Source organism: Dendrobates tinctorius, unplaced genomic scaffold, assembly GCF_039654945.1.
Source record: "Dendrobates tinctorius isolate UK_male_01 unplaced genomic scaffold, ASM3965494v1 ptg000089l, whole genome shotgun sequence".
Classification (NCBI taxonomy): Eukaryota; Metazoa; Chordata; class Amphibia; order Anura; family Dendrobatidae; genus Dendrobates; species Dendrobates tinctorius.
This window is the reverse complement of record NW_027361757.1, coordinates 19,954,964-19,977,404: the sequence shown is the minus strand read 5'-3', so window position 1 is coordinate 19,977,404 and position 22,441 is coordinate 19,954,964. Positions and strand designations below refer to the sequence as shown.

At 45.1% G+C, this 22,441-nt stretch overlaps 1 protein-coding gene across 1 annotated transcript in view; it reads right to left on the bottom strand.

Annotated features, from left to right (window-relative positions):
• Positions 1–22,441, bottom strand: part of KIFBP (kinesin family binding protein) — a 42,283-nt gene that overhangs the window by 14,931 nt on the left and 4,911 nt on the right. Inside the window, exon 2 of the mRNA XM_073585884.1 lies at positions 5,538–5,636. Coding sequence (XP_073441985.1) covers positions 5,538–5,636 — 99 coding nt within the window. The remainder of the gene's footprint in view (positions 1–5,537; positions 5,637–22,441) is intronic.

Sequence of the window (22,441 nt, the reverse complement as noted above, 5' to 3'; positions counted from 1 at the left end):
AGCCACTCAAACAAGTCAAAGGCCTTGGCCGCATCCAGTGATGCCAATGCACATTCATTATCCGGTACCAGGGAGCTATATTGGGCCACTGACTGGACACGTCTGATGTTTATGGAAGTGCTCTTACCCGGTATAAAACCCGTTTGATCAGGGTGCACAAGATCTAATATAACTGAGTTTACTCTTTTGGCCAGAATTTTTGTAAACATTTTATAATCCACATTTTTTAAGAACTATTATATTGGCCTCATAAAAGGACTCCGGCATACATCCCCCCTCCCAAATCCCACGAAACACTGTCAACAAGAGGGGCGCTAGTATATCCTGATATTTCCTATATAACTCCACAGGAAATCCATCCGGCCCAAGGGCCTTCCCGGAGGCCATGTCTTTTATGGCGTCCTCTACCTCCTCCAGAGTAAATTCAGCATCCACAAAGGCCTGTTGGGTAGGATTCAGCGTAGGAAATTCTGTGTCTAACAAATAATTTAAACACTCCGGGCCATCTAGCTCCATCTTAGAATTGTACAATGAACCATAATAATCAAAAAAGCACTTTAGTATCTCCTCAGTTGAGGAAACCAAAGTACCGTCCGAATCACAAATTTGTAGAACTGTGTTAGTTGCATTATGCTGTCGTACTAAATAGGCCAGAAACTTACATGCCTGATTCCCCATTTCAAAATAAGACCTCAGGGCAAAAAATAATTTACGTTTCGATTTGGTGTCAGTGTATTGAGCATATAACCTTTGAGCGGTCAGCCATTCTACCGTTACTGTCAGTTTGATCCGATATATAGGCTGCCTCCGAGTCTTTCAGACGTCGCTCCATCGCGTCATCCTCCTCTGATGTCACCCGTTTAATATGAGAAATCGTGGAGGATAGACAACCCCGTAAATAGGCTTTAAGAGCATCCCAAAATACATTAATATTACGGGGTTCAGGGTGGGATGAGATGAAGCAACGTAGCTGATCTATCGTTCTATCAGGGGGTGTTATCAACTTCAGCCAAAAAGGATTCAGCTTCCATACTATCCCATTAGTCAATGGCCCATATTTAAGCTTGAGAATAATTGGACTATGATCTGAAATCCCCCTGCTTCCATGTTTAATATCATCCACCCACGCCGCCAAACTGCTGGACCCAAAAATGTAGTCTATGCGAGACAGAGAGCGCCCAGTGGAGGAGTGGCAAGTATATTCCCTCGTCTCTGGATGGCGCATCCTCAATAAATCTAGCCACCCACTACCCGTCATGAATTGTGACAGTTGGGATGTGCCCGGAGGGGGGACCCCACCCTGTATTCCATCGCCCAGTCTCAATTTATCAAGATGGCTATTCATGACCAAATTGAAATCTCCCATACAGATGACATGTGCATCTGCGTAATTTAAAGCAAAGCTCAATGCCTTCTGAAGGATTGATATATTGGCCGGAGGGGGATTATAAATACAAAGAATTACATATTTCTCAGAGTTAATCAGCGCATGTACGAACACAAATCTTCCATCGGGGTCTTTCCGGGCCTCCCACCGAACATCTTTATGAATTAACAGTGACACTCCCCTTGAGTAGCTAGTGTGAAAAGCATGTATAAACCATTGCTGTACCCACCGAACCGTATCCCTGGTCAGGTGCGTCTCTACCAGAGCCACAATGTGAGGACGGTGATGTCTGATCTGTGAGAACACCTTAATTTTCTTCCGAGGGGTTTTTATGCCTCTTACATTCCAGGTCATACAAATCAGCTCAGAACCCATTTCCCCGCATCTGGATATGGTGCATAATGGTGCCCGATCCCGGTGCAGAGAGCCCACACAGATAACAGAATTTGACGTCGGCTACGGCCTCCGACTAAACAACTATAAAAATTAAAACTTTTGAAAAAGAAAAAACAAAACAAGAACCTAATAACATAGGCGTATAGTCCTACGCTCTCATCAAAAATTAAACAAGGGGATACCATCACTGAGTACAGCGTCCGGTATAGCTGGCATCTGGGAACTCGCCAGGAGAGCTCCAATTAGACCGTCAATTAAGGAAATCTGAAGTAACAGCCGCCACATTAGGACTCCTTCGCAGGGGATCCCCCATGGGACCGCAGCCACTCAGTCGCCTCCGGCGGATCTGTAAAAAATACGGAGGAACCCTCATGGACAACTCGGAGCCAGGCCGGATATACCATCGAATAAACAATGTTCCTATCTCTGAGTTGTTTCTTGACCTCAAAGAACTGCACCCGCTTCTTCTGCAGCTCCACGGAGAAATCCGTAAAAATGGAAACGACAGCATTGTTGAATTTGACAGGACTTTTCAGGCGTGCAAGACGCAAAGTGGTATCTCTGTCCTTGCATTTGAGCAGCCGTGCCAGGAATGATCGAGGTGGGGCCCCCGGAGACAGGGGTCTTGTAGGGACTCTGAGCTCTTTCAACGGCGAACATTGAGGAGAATTCGTCCCCCAGGGAGGTTTTAAGCCAATCCTCCAGAAATTGCTCAGGATGTTGACCTTCCGAGTGCTCAGGCAGTCCAACAATACGGATGTTATTTCGGCGCATTCTGCTTTCTAAGTCATCCGCCTTCTGCTTCCAAGCATTCATGGAGCCCGCCACCTTTGTTAACTTAGCTTCCATGGGTGTAATGGTATCTTCCACCTTAGAAACCCTCGTCTCCACCTCCGTAATGCGTCCCCTCATGGCCTGCATATCCTGACGGAGTCTCCCCACCTCCGTATAGACATCCTCAATTTTCTCCGTCAGGGATGTCCTGGTCAACGAGATAGCCTGCATCAACTGCTCAGATGCTTGTTTAAAGGGGGTCTTACACTAAGCGATATCGCTAAAACGTCACTGGTTTTGTGACGTTATAGCGATATCGCTATGTGTGATACTTACCAACGACCGGCTCCCCCGCTATCCATCGCTGATCGCGCGAGATCGGGCGGCTCCATTTCTCGTCGGGCGCTTCCTGCTGTGTGACACGAGCGACGCGTGGAGGCGGGCGGGAGGACGTCAGGATCGCTGTGTGTGAAAGGTAAGTATCGTGCGCTGCGTCGCTGCTGCATCGTTGTGAGATCTTTCTGTATGAAAGCTCACTAGCGATCATTTAGCGATGCACCAGCGATCCTGACCGGGTCGGATCGCTGGTGCATCGCTAAATGTAAAAGGGCCTTAAGGGTCAGTTCCTCATGTTCTATCTCCTCCTCGCCCCCAGAATAGTGGTTTTTGCATTGAACTTGAGAAGATGTGCTCCTATTATGCCACGCACCTTCAGCGGGATCAGATCTAGCGAACTCCTTCAATTTTTCCGCCGCTTCTGTCCCTTTAAGTCGGCTCATAATTGTCTGCAGCGTGTTCTGATAAAACAATTTAGGCGTGCGATCCAGGTATTACCCACCACAGATAGGGACCACAGCAGGGCCGGCAACAGTTAATAATGGGTCAGGCTGCAGAGGGACGCCTGAGGGAGTACAAGGAAGGCAACTAGGTGCAGTTCAGATCAGTGAGGATGTACAGAGCCTCCCTTAATATTCGCACCAGCCAACACAGCGGGCAGAGAGGAGAGGGTTACCACGCGGGTGGGGTGAATGTGGACACCTCTGTCAGCAATGCCTGCATTTATGGGTAAGTAGGGACCTGCTATAAGTGTATATGGGGGTAGCTCCTCTTGGTAAGCACCTATTATTATTTATTGTTATAGCGCCATTGCGCTTTACATTGCCATGGCGCTTTACATGTAAGGAGGGGTATACATAATAAAAACAAGTACAATAATGTTAAACAATACAAGTCATATCTGGTACAGGAGGAGAGAGGACCCTGCCCGCGAAGGCTCACAATCTACAAGGTTCACATTAGTTTGTATGTGCCAGTCAGCTTTTTTTGTCTCTTGTATGTTAGCTTACTGATCGAGCACTCCGTCCTCCACCAGGTGGTGATTTTAATTATAGCAGGTCCCTACTTACCCATTAATGCAGGCATTGCTGACAGAGGTGTCCACATTCACCCAGGAATCCAGACATCAGCCTTAGAGAGGTATTCATACAGTGTAGGTACCCATCAGATTTGAGGTCGCCTTGACGTTGACTGGTGGGCAGATATTTGGCCAAATTTTATGCTAAGAGTCTCATTTTTTCTAGAATTCTAAAGCTGTATTGCAATTCTAATTACATATATTCCACATTAACATGCCTTAGTATGATAGAGAGCAAGCATTCTTTGTATAATGTGAGTATGCTTAAACCTTCTTTCCTCCAGATGTAGAGGATGCCCCCTTGTCCCAGTCACAGGTCTAAGAGTAAAAAGATCATTAGAAAGGTTTTTGTACTGTCCCCGCATATATTTATACATTGTAATAAGATCACCCCTAAGCCTTCGGTTTTCCAAACTAAATAACCCCAAGTGTAATAACCTGTCTTGGTATTGCAGACCCCCCAGTTCCCTAATAACCTTCGTCGCTCTTCTCTGCACCCACTCCAGTTCAGCTATGTCTTTCTTATACACCGGAGACCAGAACTGTACACAGTATTCTAAGTGTGGTCGCACTAGTGACTTATATAGAGGTAAAATTATGTTCTCCTCATGCATGAGCATCTATGCCTCTTTTAATGCATCCCATTATTTTATTTGCCTTTGCAGCAGCTGCATGACTCTGGCCACTAAATGTGAGTTTGTCGTCCACCCATACACCCAGGTCTTTTTCAGTGACTGTTTTGCCCAGTGTTTTACAATTAAGCACATAATTATACATCTTGTTTGTTCTATCCAAGTGCATGACCTTACATTTATCCCCATTAAAGCTCATTTGCCATTTATCAGCCCAAGCTTCTAGTTTACATAAATCCTCCTGTAATATAAAATTGTCCTCCTCTGTATTGATAACCCTGCAGTTTAGTGTCATCTGCAAATATTGAAATTCTACTCTCTATGCCCCCTACAAGGTCATTAATATGTTAAAAAGAAGTGGGCCCAAAACGGACCCCTGCGGTACACCACTGCTAACCATGACCCAGTCCGAGTGTGCTCCATTAATAACCACCCTTTGTTTCCTATCCCTGAGCCAGCTCTTAACCCACCTACACATTTTCCCCTATCCCCATTGTTCTCATTTTATGTATCAACCTTTTGTGTGGCACCATATCAAAAGCTTTTGAAGAGTCCATGTACACCACGTCCACTGCATTCCCTTGGTCCAGTCCGGAACTTACCTCTTCATAAAAGCTTATCAGATTAGTCTGACAGAAACGGTTCCTCGAAAACCCATGTTGATATTGGGTCAAGTCAATTTCTTTCAAAAATTATAGTAAAACTGCTGGTACTTTTTTTTAGAAAAATTTAGAAACTTTTCCCACCAGAAAATTTTCTCCAGTCCAGAATTTGGCGTCAGAAGAGTCGAAAAACTGCCCAAAGTTTGCCAGGGAACACTGTACTGGAGGGAGGAGTACTACCTATGTTGTTGTGTAAGGTGGCTCCAGCAGGGGGCGCTGCACCTCCACTCCAGGTCTGTATCTATCATTACCTGAGAACGCTCATTACTTACCTTTTTCATATACTGACAGTACAAGGACTCCGCAGACTCCAAGTAAGTCTGAGCTATGATGATCTCTCCTCTGTCCGCCCACAGAATCCCAAGATTATTCTACAAAAAAAAAGACAATATATAACATTTATCATATGCGGCAGGGTACTATATCCGGTATTTGTCAGCTGCTTCAACAACTACTTTTTCCTAACACAGCGAACCCTCCACGATAAAGCGTTGAGTCAGTCCAGCTCCAACATGCGGGAAACCAAACAACTGCTCAGTTTCCTTGCGGCGCCACCACAGGACAAACTACAAATTACAACGTGATAACGACTTTATAGGAACTGCCCCCCCACAGCGTCTCAGCTAGTCACAGAGGGTGGGCACACAAGCCCTTATAATACAAACATCAGATAAATCCATCATACGGTACTGCAATGATAATGGGGGGATATGTCAATGCTAATCAGTCAATCGTTTCTGGTCACCTTTAAATAAGAGAAGTTTATACGACGCCCATAAGGAGTTAATCTCTATAGTTCTGCAGCAGCAGAGTGGAGATCTGCATGGAGAATCAGATCATGAGCACAGTCACCAATACGCGGCACGTCGTCCTCGCCTCTCTCACCCAGCCATACTCTCCCTCTATGGTAGACTCAGTACACACTAATGATAGATAAACCTGACAAACCCTCTCCACCTAATGTACATGGCGCCTCCACCCTCTCCCCTGACCGATATCAGAAAGATGGATCACACATTGTATTATTCAACATCCCGGTTATCCCCATGGAGATCAGTTGTCTGGCCGTGTCCTACTTCTTTTTCCTATTGAAAACACATGCACACTTGGTAAACTGAGCATGCATGTACATACGGGTCAGCCACCTAAGGCCGGGCACACAGTGTTTGTGGGCGCTGCGGGCATAGGCCGATCAGTGCTCCGACTCAGGACGGACGCCTGGGCACACTATACTATAGTGGCTCTCTGTATACAGGCGGTATTTATTATTATAGCACCATTTACTCCATGGCGCTTTACATGTGAGGAGGGGTATACATAATACATACAAGTACAGTAATCTTAAACAATACAAGTCACGACTGGTACAGAAGGAGAGAGGACCCTGCCCGCGTGGGCTCACAATCTACAAGGGATGGGTGAGAATACAGTAGGCGAGGGTAGAGCTGGTCGTGCAGCGGTTTGGTGGATCGGTGGTTACTGCAGGTTGTAGACTTGTCGGAAGAGGTAAGTCTTCAGGTTCTTTTTGAAGGTTTCCATGGTAGGCGAGAGTCTGATATGTTGTGGTAGAGAGTTCCAGAGTAGGGGGGATGCGCGAGAGAAATCTTGTATGCGATTGTGGGAAGAGGAGACAAGATGGGAGTAGAGAAGGAGATCTTGTGAGGATTGGAGGTTGCGTGAAGGTAAGTACCGGGAGATGAGGTCACAGATGTATGGAGGACTCAGGTTGTGGATGGCTTTGTATGTCATGGTTAGAGTTTTGAACTGGAGTCTTTGGGTAATGGGAAGCCAGTGCAGGGATTGACAGAGGGGAGAGGCCAGGAAATAGCGGGGGGGGACAGGTGGATTAGTCGGGCAGCACATTGGAGGGGTGCGAGAGTGTTAGGCCTCTTTCACACTTCAGTTTTTTGCCATCAGTCAAAATCCGCCAAAATTTGAAAATGGCGGATCCACCATTTCCCCCATTGGGATACATTAGTGGCGGATTTTGACGGATGGTCGTCCGTTGCGTCCGGTATTCGGCGGATCCGCAAGATTCCTTGCGGATTCTGTCTGAGGGGGACGGAGCTTGCAACGTTTTTTGTTCGCCGTCTAAATGTCGGGTGACGGCGCATCCGCCGTCATCCGCCATGCGGTAGAATGGCCGCCTATGGGCGGCGGATCCGCCAGGACCCGCGATTTTGCGGAATCCGCCGGCAGGATCCGCAAAATCGCACTGCGCATGCCCAGAAAAAAAAGATACTTTTCCAGACAGTCCCAAAACTATATAAGGTGGGCTAATTGGGCCCAGACATGCAGTAGCAGTCAGCCAGGAACCAAGCCACCCACCAAGCCTGCCAGACACCCACCAAGCCTGCCAGACACCCACCAAGCCTGCCAGACAGCTATCAAGAGGCCTGCCAGTACCAGCTCGCCTAAAAGTGTGAGTATACCTATTTGTTTATGACATTTCTGTGTGTGTGTATGGCCTGCTAGTGTGTAGCCTGCGTGTGTGTGTGTGTGTGTGTGTGTGTGTGTGTGTGTGGTCTGCGAGTGTTGCAGGTCTATGTGTATATTTTTTTTTTCATACTTTTTTTTCTGTTGCATGTGTACTGCATTTTATTTTCATACAACTGTAATATTGTATTTTTTATGCTGTGATTGTGTGGTGTATGGTATGTGGTGTAATTGGGCCCAGACAATCCGGCACCAGCAACACTGAAGACACCGAGCTAGACATCCGACTGCAGCCTGACTGATAGAAGATTGAACTAGAGCTATAAAACCTGCCTGCCCAGCTGCAAGTCTACCACCTGCAAGACCCCTGGAGCGTGTGCGTGTGTGTATGGCCTGTGTGTGTGTAATGCATTTTTTTTTTCCATCCTTTTTTATTTTCTGTTGCATGTGTACTGCATTTTATTTTCATACAACTGTAATATTGTATTTCTTATGCTGTGATTGTGTGGTGTAAGGCCGGTTTCATATTTGCACTTTATAGCGCAGCGATGACCTGCACACGGCCGCCGCTAATCCCCGTCCCATCCGGTCATCGCCGCCTACTAGCGCACATGAACGCTTGCGATCTGCGCACCCTATCTTTAGCATAGGGTGCGCAGATCGTGTGCTGGCAGGATTTTACCGTGTGCTGCGCACTTTTGAAGGTGTGCCCTTGTGCGCCAAACGCAGCATGTTGCATTTTGGCGCGCACGGCACACCTTCAAAAGTGCGCAGCATACGGTAAAATCCTGCCAGCGCACCCTATGCTAAAGATAGGGTGCGCAGATCGCAAGCGTCCATGTGAGCTAGTAGGCGGCGATGACCAGATGGGGCGGGGATTAGCGGCGGCCGTGTGCAGGCCATCGCTGCGCTATAAAGTGCAAATGTGAAACCGGCCTAACTGGTATTGTATGTGGTGTAATTGGGCCCAGACATCTGGCACCAGCCACACTGAAGACACCGAGCCAGACATCCAACACCAGCCCGACTGATAGAAGACCAAACTAGAGCTACAAAACCTGTCTGCTCAGCTGCAAATCTTCCACCTGCAAGACCCCTGGAGAGTGTGTGTGTGTGTGTGTGTGTGTGTGTGTGTGTGGCCTGGCCGTGTGTTATGCGTGCTTGTGTGGGTTTTTTTTTTTTTATATTTTCATTTTTTCTTTTGCATGTTTATTGTATTATATTTTCATATTTGCAATTGTGGTGTGATTAATGTATCTGTTGTAAATCGGTGTTGTTTTATTTTTTATTTATTGTGGTATTTAAACTAAAGAGCAGAGTAGCTCTTTTTTTTGTTGGGAAAAAAAAACATGAAAAAAAAAAACAAAACTGTTTTGAAAAAATCTCCATAGTATCATTTTAAAAAAAAAAGGTAAAATTAAGTTACCATAAAGGTACATTAAATTTTTTGGTATACAAGTGTGGTTAAAAGTGAGAGATTGCAACATACCATGAAAAAAATCTGTATATACACAGCAATTACACACCTTAAATCACAGGTTAAACTCTCGGTGAGAGTTTTTCAGGGAATTCAAAAACATGCAAACACAGTGTGGGTATACACAGAAATTAAACACCTTCAATCACTGGTTACACTCTCGGGGAGACCTTCAATCACTGTGGTTACACTCTCGGGGAGAGTTTTTGAGGGAATGCAAACACTGGTATACACAGCAATTACACACCTTCAATCACTGGTTACACTCAGTTACACTTTTTCAGGGAATTCAAAACACATGCAAAGATAAAGTGTGGGTTTACACAAAATATTACACACCTTCAATCACTGTGGTTACACTCAGTGAGAGATAAGGGAATTTAGACATGCAAACACTTAAAACTGTGTATACTTAGTTTCAGGGAATTACACAAATTATATACAAATGAAGATTTTTTTTATGGTTTTTTTTTTTTTTTTTTTTTTAACTTTCATATAATTTTCTTTATACTTTCAGATCACTTCATGAAGTGCCACCAGAAAGGCAGCAGCAGACACGGCCAGCCAGGCCGCAGCAGGGATGGTGAACGAGGCCGCAGCAGAGACGGCCAGCCAGGCCGCAGCAGAGACGGCCAGCCAGGCCGCAGCAGAGACGGCCAGCCAGGCCGCAGCAGAGACGGCCAGCCAGGCCGCAGCAGAGTACAGGCAACCATTTGTTTCCCTGTAAGTATAAAGACCTGAAAGCTTATTATGATCCTTTGTATAGTAGCTTAACAATTGTCTTTATACTTGCAGATCACTTCAGCAAGCACCACCATCCAGACCGCAGCAGAGACGGTCAGCCATGCCGCAGCAGAGACGGTCAGCCAGGCCGCAGCAGAGACGGCCAGCCAACCATTAGTTTCACTGTAAGTATAAAGGCCTGAAAGCTTATTATGATCCTTTGTATAGTAGCTTAACAAGTGTCTTTATACTTGCAGATCACTTCAGGAAGCACCGCAGCTGCCAACGCAGCTGACCCAGACCGTAATGTCTTCTTCTGAAAGCTCCCCCTCACATCATCAGCGAGCTGAGGTAAAATTTTTTTTTTTTTTTAAACTCTTATTTTTTTTTTTGTTTAAAAACACTATCCATGTATTATGTTTTGACAGGAAGCTGATTCAGAGGAGCTTCCAGGAGGAGACGTGCAGGGTGGAGAGACACAAGGAGGGGGTGCGCAGAGTGTAAGTTTAGCACATACACACATACATAATGCTACACCCAACACAAACATTCATCACAGTGCACACACAATAACTACACATCCATCCAAACAAAAAAATTTTTTTTTTTCCCCACAGTCTTCAGAATCCGGTGCCCGCACTAGTGACTCCCAGGACATCCCAGGGTCGTCAAGGTGATGCCTCTGGTGGTCGGCAAATGGTAAGTAACCCTATTTGGATAATTGTTTAAATGAACATCATGTGTTTGAATAGAATGTAATTTTTTTTTTTGTTTTTTATCTTCACAGGTTTCACAGCGTGCTCCCCAGAGACAACTGGAGGAGGGTGTCATTATTGATACAGATGAACTGATCTGTGAGGTGGAAAACCAGGAGCCGCTGTGGAACATGGCAAACCGTTTACACGCCGACCAACCAACCACCCGACGGCTCTGGGATGAGGTCTGTTCTTCAGTTATAGAGAACTGGGAGGAACTCAATGCGAGGGCCAGGGATTTTGTGCGTAAGTATTACAACTTCAGTAACTTATATTCCAGCATGTGAAGTGTTGAATACTAAACCCCTTTTTTTTTTTTGCTTCACAGGTGACAGGGTTGTCACGGGGTCCTTCTCTGGTATCACACAATCAACAGAGCAAGAGGAGAGTGAACAATTCCAAGACATTTATTTAGGCAAAAATATGAAAGGTCCATATTCAGTCCACCCCACAAAGGATAGATAGTCCAGAATCTGAATGCAGTTCAGTAACAGTATAACATGTCCAGGGAGATGAGAGTCCAAAATCCAGCTGACAGTGATAACATGTTCCATATATTCTTCTCTCTCTCAGAAGTCCTGTCTTCACACCATGCTCTGCACACAGCAACTGACTTGCCCAGCCCCCCTCATTATGTCCAGGGAGTCAAAACAGGTTGGGGGCTGGTTTTCAGGCCTCCCAGACTTGACAAAAGGTGCCTGGGGGATTATGACACTACAGGGGGTCATCAAGAGTCATAGATAAAAGTCAGGCTGCAGACATACAAGGCATCAAGATTAACACTATGCAAATCAGTGAAATAGCAATATACACAAAATGATATCCATATAGCATATCACACCATCACAACCGTTATCACACGGTGGCGGTCGCTCCGGGATCGCTTCAAGAGGGACTACAACAAGGAGATGCAGACCCCAAGTGGATCGGGAGGACGCCGGGGACCCCAGTACAAGAACTACAGAGCCCTGGCGTTCCTGCGATCAACAATGGTGTGCAGAAGGTAAATATTCCCCAAACCATTTCTGTAGTAGAAATGTTTAACCAAATTTTTTTTCAGCAGACTTAAATTAAATATCAATATTTTTAATATACATTATTTCTCCTTTTTTTTAGCACCATCTGCAGCACTCGGGAGTCTGCATCAGAGTTGCGTCCCTCTGGAGTGATCCCTAGTGAGACCGCCCCCGGTGACCACATCGAGGTATCCGACCACTCTGTACCTACCCTCTTGTCTCATCCCTCTATCCCCTCCACCAGCACTGGAGCAGCAGGGCAGACTTCATCACATGAAGCTGCTGGTGACGACTTGTTCCCTGTTCCCCACCCCTCAGACACTGCCGCAACATCTCGACCAACTTTTGGTTCTGGCCGGCAGCGTCTGAGGAGTCAGGAAAGGATGACCTTGTCTGACTGTTTGAGTCTAAACTCATCTGTCCAGCATGGTTTCCACACTTATGGACAACAGTTATCTTCTGGGTTGACCATGATCAAAGTATCATGGAACTCAGAAGATGCATGGAACAGATGAATTTAGAATCAAACCAGACACAGAGACATACCTTTTTTCAATCTGTTGTCCGGCAAATGGAAGGTTTAAGTACTCACCAGCAGATGCGTGTGATGCAAGCCTGTCAGAATGCTCTAGTGGAAGTACTTGCTGAAGCATCCCATCCTCCCCCTGTCCATCCTTCCCCCGTCCATCCTTCCACCACCATCCATCATACAGCCATCCCTCCTTCTACCACTCCCTCTCCTTTCTCTAGTTCCCCATTCCATTCTTCCCAGTACCTTCCTTCCGTTTGCATTATACCCCAATGCCCTCACCATACCCACTCCCACATACACCTTCAATGTACCCAAAAACCTCGTCTGTCCATCCACTCCCGTCCCAACCACGTGTTAAACCCCCCTTCCACTTCTGGTCCTCACCAACTCCCTCCCCAGTCCTCTACCCCCCCCCCCCCCCCCCTCGATGTGGTCAACCCTGTTAACCCCTCCAATACTATCTCCACCCAACATTATCACACTTTATAAAGTGTTTTTTTCCAAAAAAAGGTAATATATACCAAAAAAGAAAAATAAAAAACATTTTACAAAAAAGGTTTAAGATACCAAAAAAAAAAAATTAAAAAAAAAAAAACACAAAAATTCACAAAAAAAATAAAGTTATTACAAATTCAGAAATAAACAATGTTTTTTTTTTTCAAAAAGAACTTTATTGTGTTGTTTCTTTTTTGTTTCTTTCTTTGGAAATATTCAAAGTACACCAGTGGTGTAAAAGGTAAACACAACACTTGGTAACACAACACTGGGTAATATTTCACAGTACACTGGTGGTGTACAAGGTACAAAAAACCAACACTTGGTAGCACAACATTTGGTACCAAACACTTGTTAACATATCAAAGTGTAAAACATCGCTTGGTACACAACACTTGGTAAAATTTCAAAGTGTAAAATTTTACGCTTGGTACCCAACACTTGGTAACATTTCTAAGTGTAAAACAACGCTTGGTACACAACACTTGGTAACATTGCAAAGTGTAAAACTTTAAAAAAAAAAAAAAAAAAAAAAAAAAAACACTTGGTAAACCAAATCACATGGTAACACAACGCTTGGGAAAACCAAACACTTGGTAAAATTTCAGTTTAAAAAAAAAAAAAAAAAAAATGGTACTCACAATTGGTATATTAAGAAGGAAATTATATCATGTCATCTTGCCAGTCCACTTGTCCCTCTGGTGTCACAAAATAGTCTGCAAAGGTGTCCCTGATTCTTGCCACTGAGCCAGTACTCCGAAAAGTTCGCTGCTCATAATCCCACAAGGTGGTTTCAGACAGATTTTCATCGATGGAAACTGGTTCCTTTGAAAGGACAAAATTGTGCAGGATTACACAGGCCTTCACCACCTCATCCACAGTCTCTGTTTTCATTTTCATGGCCGTTAACAGGACTCTCCATTTGGCAGTTAAAATTCCAAACGCGCACTCCACCACTCTGCGTGCTCGGGTTAACCGATAGTTATAGATTCTTTTCCGGTGTGTTAATCCACGACTACCATATGGTTTGAGTAGGTGCTTAGAAAGCTGAAAAGCATAGTCGCCAACGCACACAAAAGGCATTGGTGGGCCTGTTGTTCCAGGGAGTGGTCTTGGAGGTGGGAAGTCAAAATTGTCTCCATACAAGCGACGGCCCATGGTGGACATCTTGAATACCTGAGAGTCATTAGAACGACCGTATGCACCAATGTCCACGGCAATGAATTTGCAGTTTGCATCCGAAATGGCCATAAGCACAATAGAAAAGTATTTCTTATAGTTGTAAAACTGTGAACCAGATCCCATGGGTTTCACAATCCTGATATGCTTGCCATCCACGGCACCGATGCAGTTTGGAAACTGGCAGATTTGTTGAAACTTGTCTGCAATCTCCAGCCACCTCTCCCGTGTTGGCTCTGGGATGTATTCCTCCTGTAGAGAATCCCACAATGCCCGGCAGGTCTGTTGTACAATTCCAGCAATTGTGGAAATCCCAATCCGGAACTGGAAATGGAGGGAGGTGAATGATTCTCCAGTTGCCAGGAATCTGTTAAAAAAATGGAAAAAAAGTAAAATTAATACAAACTACAAGCCATAACATAACAACAAAAGCCTGCAGAATCTGAAACGTTTTAAAAAGTAGATAACTTACCGAAGGGTCACCATCAAACGCTCCGCCGGTGATATAGAAAACCGCATTTGTGTGTCCCTTCTCCGGATTTGTTCTCCAACACGATCCACCAATATCTCAAAGAATTCCAGCCTCATGCGCACGTAGTTGAAAAACTTGTCCGGATTATCCCTCAATTCCAGGTACAGTGTGGAAAAAACGCCACGGGTAAACCTCTGCGCATTAATGGGATGAATCCACTTGCGCCGTCTCATCATACGCAGGATTCGCAATCTTCTTTTCTCCCTCTGGAGAGCAATAATTGCCAACTGATTCAAGTGAAGATCCAATTCCACACAGAAGCTGTCAATACTCGCAATAACTCCTTCCAGACTCACACTAACTCCTTCCATCGCTGCCACTAGCTCTAAAACCTTTCAATGAAATTGTATCACAACACCCTAGATATATTTCTCCCTAGTTTCCAGTATCCAATCACATTTGGGAGCATTCTCCAAGAGCGAATCATATTTGGGAGCATCCCATTTTGGAGGTGTGGAAAAACTGATCCTCAAGAAAACGGATCCAACGGATGTGAAAAACGGATGCCAACGGATGGTACGGATCCGTTTTGTTGAGGATCCGCACTTAAATCGGTATAGCGGATCCTTAGAAAAAATGGATCCATTCCATCAGCTGGCATCCGTTTTTATACATTTTTAGCGGATCCGCCATTTTCAAATTTTGGCGGATTTTGACTGATGGCAAAAAACTGAAGTGTGAAAGAGGCCTTAGGGTATCGTTACACTTAGCAATACTCCAGCGATCCCGATCAGCGATATGACGTGGTCAGGATCGCTGGTGCATCACTAAGTGGTCGCTAGTGAGCTGCCACACAGGCAGATCTCACCAGCGACATAGCAGGGGTTGGGGGTCGTTACTTACCTGTCAGACGAGGCGATCCTGATATCCTCCCGTCGAGGATGATCCAGGACATTCTCGCGCGACCAGCGATGAGCAGTGGGGGAGCCGGTCGGAGGTAAGTATCAGACATAGCGATATCGCTAGCAATATCGCTGCTACGTCACAAAATCGGTGACATTACAGCAATATTGCAAGCGATATCGCTATGTGTAACGGGGGCTTTAGATGGGTGGCCACAGAGGAGGTTGCAGTAGTCAAGGCGGGAGATGATGAGGGCATGGACTAGGGTTTTTGCACAATCTTGGTTGAGGAATGTACGGACCCGCAAAATATTTTTGAGTTGAAGTCGGCAGGAAGTGGAAAGGGCTTGGATATGTGTTTTGAAAGAAAGATCAGTGTCAAGGATAACCCCGAGGCAGCGAGCTTGTGGGACTGGAGAGCAGGGCTGTGGAGTCGGCAAGCCAAACCTGCGACTCCGACTCCTCAATTTCCCTTACACCGACTCCGACTCCCACACATATTGCTTATATTTAAGTGAAAAATTTATTGTAGTACAATGTGAACCTCAGACATTTAATCATTTTTATGATCCAATAATCAAGATATTTAGATAGAACAGAATATATATTGGTGTACTACCCGGTTTTCATTCTTTTTGGTACAGATACGATATGGATAGACAGATATGGATAAATGGATAGATAGAGCAGATTTCTAATCTGCTTTTGCTATTGAGAACATTATCTATGAGCTCAAAAGCCTTTCAGGTGATGCAGTTTTTTAAAAAGATGATCAACTTTTGCAGCTGAAAAACGTATCCTCAAAAAACACAGGAAAAACGCTGTGTGTGAATGTAGCCTTAGATCAGGAATAGAACAGCCATTTATAGGACATTTCATAACTTTCCCAAACTCCTATGAAAAAATATTCAGCACATCCTGCATTGAATTACTGTACCCAATTTATTATATATTTTAGGAGTCGGAGTCGGTCCATTTTATACCGACTCCAACTCCGACTCCACCAAAATGAGCACCGACTCCACGACTCCGACTCCACAGCCCTGCTGGAGAGAGTGGGCAACCGTTTACTTTAATGGATAGGTCCGTTGGGGGGGGGTCACATGAGATGGGGGAAAGATGATTAATTATGTTTTGTCCATATTAAGTTTTGGAAATCTAGCGGAGAACAAGGATGAAATAGCAGACAGACATTGAGGGATTCTTGTTATGAATGAGTCACCGGAGGAGGAGAAAACAAAAATACAAGCTAAGTCCAGAAAACCGGAGAGGTTGGTAGATATCGGATTGCAGACCCCTGATCCTATACACCACAACTAACAGTAGCCGTGGGGGGTTCCTACGGTGCCCTAGACCCCTCGTCACAGCCGGAGAACTACATAAGCCTAAAGAAGGAAAGGGGAAATCTAAACTGCCCCAGAGCAGACCCCAAAGCAATAGACAGCCCCCAACATGTATTGTCGGTGAAATACAGAGCAGCAGTGGGCTTTTCAGATCATTGTCTAATTCATTTAATTCCAGCCTACAGGCAAAGGTTGAAAACATCCAAACCTACAGTTTATACAAAGAAGACATGGTCTGAGGCGGCAAAATTGCAACTACAAGCATGCTTTGAATGCACGGACTGGGAGGTATTCCAGGAAACATGCTCGGGTCTGGATGAATGGGTTGATGCAGTGTCCTCATATATCCGTTTTTGTGAAGACACGTTTATTCCATCCAAATCTGTCCACTTTCGGGGCAACAACAAGCCGTAGTTTACAAATAAAGTCAGGTTGATCCGTAAGAGAAAAGAGGAGGCTTATAAAGCAGGCGATATTACTAAATTCAAGAAACTTAGGAACTCGCTATCTAAAGAGATCAAGTTAGCCAAACACCAGTATGCAAAGATTCTGGAGGAAAGGTTCTCATCAAAAGATAATAGATCTGCATGGAGAGGATTAAGAGAGGTCACCAATTATAAAAGCCACCCCACTATAGTGAACCCCAGCAGAAGTCTGGCAGCAGAGTTAAATGAATTCTACTGCAGATTTGAGGCAAGCTCTACACACAGTGGCTATTCATCTCTAAGCTCCTCAGTATGTTCATATAAAGATCATTCATTGTGCAACACCCAAGTAGTGATCTCCGATGCAGAGGTGATACGCATCCTAAAGGGACTTAAGGTCAAAAAGGCACCTGGCCCTGATGGTGTATCTCCAATGTGTCTGAAAGTATGTGCTACCCAGCTTGCCCCTATACTGACAAATATATACAATGTGTCACTGAAAGAGTGCGTTGTACCTCAGTGTTGGAAAAATTCCACAATTATCCCTGTCCCCAAGAAAGTGGGATCCTCCGAGTTGAACGACTATAGACCAGTAGCACTCACATCTGTAGCTATGAAAGTCTTCGAAAGAATTATGATGTCCCACCTGATAAAATTCACGCAGAAGCTATGGGACCCGCTTCAGTTTGCCTATAAGGAGAATCGTTCGGCAAACGACACTGTCAATCTGGCACTGAAGTACATTTTGGATCATACAGATGAACTGCACTCATATGTCCGGATTCTTTTCATGGACTTTAGCTCAGCGTTCAATACCATTGATCCGAATTTACTTCATAAGAAAATGGTAGCTCTTGGAGTCCCTCTTAACTTATGCTTGTGGATTTATAACTTCCTGACAGCCAGGATACAGAGTGTAAAAGTTGGACCATTCACTTCGGACACCTTGGTCACAAACATCGGGGCACCTCAGGGGTGTGTTTTGTCCCCGTTACTGTTTTCTCTCTATACGAATGATTGCATCTCTTCAGCAGACTCAGTAAAAATCTTGAAATTTGCCGATGATATGACACTGATTGGTCTCATCAGGGGAAATGCTGAAGACTTGTATCGGAGTGAGGTGGAAAGAATATGTGACTGGTGTAAAGTCAATAATCTTGTACTCAACACTAAAAAAACTGCTGAGATGGTTGTGGATTTTAGGAAAGATCAACATGAGATACTTCCAATCTACATCCATGACGAAGTGGTTCTTAGGGTCACAGAGACCAAATTCCTTGGTGTTATCATCTCTCATGATCTTAAATGGGGGAAAAACGTGGATGCTGTTATAAGAAAAGCACAACAGAGGATGTTCTTCCTGCGTCAGCTGAAAAGATATGGTTTGTCTAAGAATCTGCTGATCTTATTCTTTAATGCTGTCATCAGATCTGTGATTTGTTCCTCTCTGATAGTCTGGTATGGGGGAGCCACTGCGCATGACAAACTCCGCTTACAAAGGACTTTCAGAACAGCAGAGAGAATTATAGGTTCCCCCTGCCTAAAATCCAGGATCTTTATGATAAGAGTATTCGATCCCACGCATTGAAAATTTCATCCGATCCCTCTCACCCGGGACACTCCTCATTCCAACTACTCCCTTCAGCACGTCGCTTCAGAGTCCCCAAATGCAGCACCAACCGCCATATGAACAGCTTCTATCCACTCTCTGTTCAACAATTAAATCGTCATGTGTAGACTATATACTGTATCTGTCTTGTTAGATGTTACTTGTTGTATCTGTTGTTATATATTATGTTGCCTCTTTGCCACAAAGAATTCCTTGTATATATGTAATATGTACTTGGCGATAATAAATTTGATTTGATTGATTGATTGAAAACACAAACACAGACAGAAAGACAGGCTGAGCAAACAATGGGGCCCAACTAACTAGATAGGACAGGACAGAAAAGATGCTGGCTGCAATCCGCAAAAAACCCTACCAAAAATGTCCCAACCGTCTGATAGGGAAAAAGGCCTTGAAATCGCTAGACTTCAAAATCACTATATCAGCACTCAGGTATATTCTGAAAACAGAGCAAAGAGATCAACTGATCAGAGACAAAAATGGAATTCAGCCAGTCCCAACCAGGACTGGCTGAATACCAACGCTAAGGAAACCAGACAAAATCTCATGGAATAATAGCAGGGCAAAAACTTAGCTTTTAGTAGACAGGAACTAAACTGGATGCAAGAGCTCAGAGCAGAAAGCATCACCAGCAGCCCTACAGGGCGTCGGCTGCCTTATATCCACTCAGAAATTCCAGATGTCCAATCACACTCCACCTGTTCAGATGACAGGTTCTTCCCATCCCAATCAATTTCACTACCTCTCTTCACCAGCAGAGGGAGTTCATCAGACATCAAAGGTGAAGGGGAGAATGAACTCACAACAGATTGTTTAGTAGGGAGGTTATATCTGGTCCAGAGATGTAGATCTTTGTCATCATCATCATAGGGCTGATACTGAAAGCCGTGAGATTCTATGAGCTGTCCGAGGCCGAAGGTGTAAATGGAGAAGAGCAGGGGCTCTAAAACTGAACCTTGCGGGACTCCGATGGATAGGGGGCGAGGTGAGGAGGTGGTGTGCAAGTGGGAGACGCTGAATGTCCGGTCTGTTAGGTATGACGCAATCCATGATAGGGCCAAGTCTGTGATACCAAGAGATGAGAGGGTCTGCAGTAATAGAGAATGGTCTGTCAAAGGCAGAGGACAGGTCCAGGAGGAGGAGGACAGAGTAGTGACGCTTGGCCTTGGCGGCTAGTAGGTCATTGGTGACCTTAGTTACGGCAGTTTCAGTGGAGTGGCTGGAAGCCAGATTGTAATCTGTCAAGGAGGGAGCAAGAAGAGAGGTTGGAGGACAGTTCAAGATGGACGTGTTGTTCTATTAGTTTGAGGCATAGGGGAGAAGTGATATAGGGCGATAGCAGATACAGAGGATGGGTCAAGAGAGCTTTTTTGAGGATAGGTGTGATTGAGGCATGTTTAAAGCTTGAGGGGAAAACACCAGTTGTTAGTGATAGGTTGAAGAGGTGGGTTAGGGTTGGGATGAAGACTGTGGTGAGGTTTGGGATGAAGTGGGTTGGGATTGGGTCAAGTGCACAAGTGGTGAGATGTGATCTTGAGAGTAGAGTGGAGAGTCGATCTTCTGTAATGGTGGAGAAGTTGGTTTTGGAGGAGGAGGGCAGGGCAGTAAGGAGGAAGGGCACTGAGGGTTGTTGACCAAAACTGCCTCTGATGTTATCAATCTTTCCTTGAAAAATTAGGCAAAGTCTTCAGCTGAGATGAGTGGGGAGGGAGGGAGGAGGTGCTGGGGGGCGGAGGAGAGAATTGAAGATGTTGAATAACTGTTTAGGGTTGTGAGACAAGGAGGATATGAGAGTTGAGAAGTAGGTATGTTTTGCTGCAGCGAGTGTGACCTTAAAAGTAGTGAGGGACTGTTTGAATGCGATGAAGTCCTCATTGAAGTGGGACCTTTTCCCATCTCCGCTCAGCAGCCCTGGAAGCCCGCCTCAGTTCTTTGGTCAGACTGGTGTGCCAGGGCTGTCTGTTGATTTTGCGAGCTTTGGTATGTTTGAGAGGGGCAACTGATTCCAAAGCTACAGCTATTGTCTTGTTATATAGAGCGGCAGCGGCATCCGCATTGTGTAGGGAACTTATATCTGTAAGAGGGAGGAGGGATTCAGACAATGAGTGTAGATCGAGGTGTTGAAGATTTCTGCGAGGGAGTGCAAGTTTTTGAGGTGGGGATTGTGGACCTGAGGAGGAGAGGGAAGAGAATGTAAGTAGGTTGTGCTCAGAGAGAGGAAGAGGTGAGTTAGAGAAGCTAGATAGGGAGCAGAGGCGGGTGAAGAAGAGGTCCAGTTTGTGGCCAGCTTTGTGAGTGGCTGCAGAAGACCATTGAGTGAGGCCAAAGGAGGAAGTGAGAGATAGAAGTTTAGTGGCAGCTGAGAGGGAAGTGTCAATGGGGGTGTTGAAGTCGCCCAAGATGATAGAGGGCATATCAGTGGAAAGGAAATTAAGTAGCCAGGTGGTGAATTGGTCAAAGAAGGTGGTGGCTGACCCTGGAGGGCGGTATATGACAGCTAGTTGGAGGTTGGAAGGGGAGTAGATGCGCATAGAGTGCACCTCAAAGGAAGGGAGGGTAAGAGGGTGGCAGTGGGATTGGGGTGAAGGAGCAGTTATCTGACAGGGGAAAACCAACTCCTCCACCATGCTTGCTGCTGGAGCAGGGGGTATGTCACTATATTTAATACTAGCTGGAGGACCGATGTTATCGCATCGGGAGGGTGGTAATGTCATGATGTGGGCAGGCTTTGCAGTGTTGAGAATCTCTCGCCCCATGTGCTCACCCGCCTATTAACTCTCTCTTTCCCCAGCTGCCACCGGGATCAGCCGAACGATTCATTGCACCTGTGTGGAATTCGCGCAGGCGCAGTAAATCAGACCGCCACCATCTTTGTTCAGACATATAGCGGCGGTCACATTATAACTGCACATGCGCTGTGTGGTGCGTACGGCATATACAGTGTGTGTGTGTGTGGTGCGACGGTGTTCCGCTGGTGGTACCGCGCAAGAGGCTGGTACCACCAGCAGTTTCCATTTTGAGACACCCATCACTTGGGTGTCCCAATATGGCGGTCGGTGAATTTCCGCCCCTTGGAATTCTGGGATCCGAACACATCTGGACAGAACAGTATATACGGTAAGTATATATTAGATACTTATATATTTTTAATATACTATATTTATATGATTATTATGTAACAGTTGAAGAGCTCGGCGTTGCCTGGGCATAGTAACCAACTGTGGTTAGTTATAACAAATTATGATGATTATATTGCACATAAAAGCATTTCACATCATATATTCAACACTACAGATTTGCAACACAAATTAAGTAAACGATTACCCAAGTATTGATAGTACTTAATTTTCAACTCATTCAAGATTTTTGGTTTTTCCTTTTGGTGCAAAGATGAACAGATTTTTGGCAGTTCCAACTCTTGAACAGACCACGTAAAGTTGACCATGAGAAAAGCATGGAGATTGCAAATCGATCCCTACTATTTTCAAGGACTGTCCCTGAGCATTGTTAATGGACATTGCAAATAGCAGTTGAACTGGAAACTGGAGGCGTTTAAAATCAAATCAGATGGAATGAGTGGAATTCTTGGAATTAAAATGTCCTCTCCTTTGTCACATCCTGTTTCTGAGCTGTGTATTTAACCCTATCCTGTGTGATGTCTGCTGAGCTGTGTACCTAATCCTCTCTTGTATGATACTTTCTGCTGAGCTGTGTACCTAAACCTATCTTGTTACTGACTGCTCAGCCATGTATCTAATCCTATCCTGTGTGATACTGACTGCTGAGCCGTG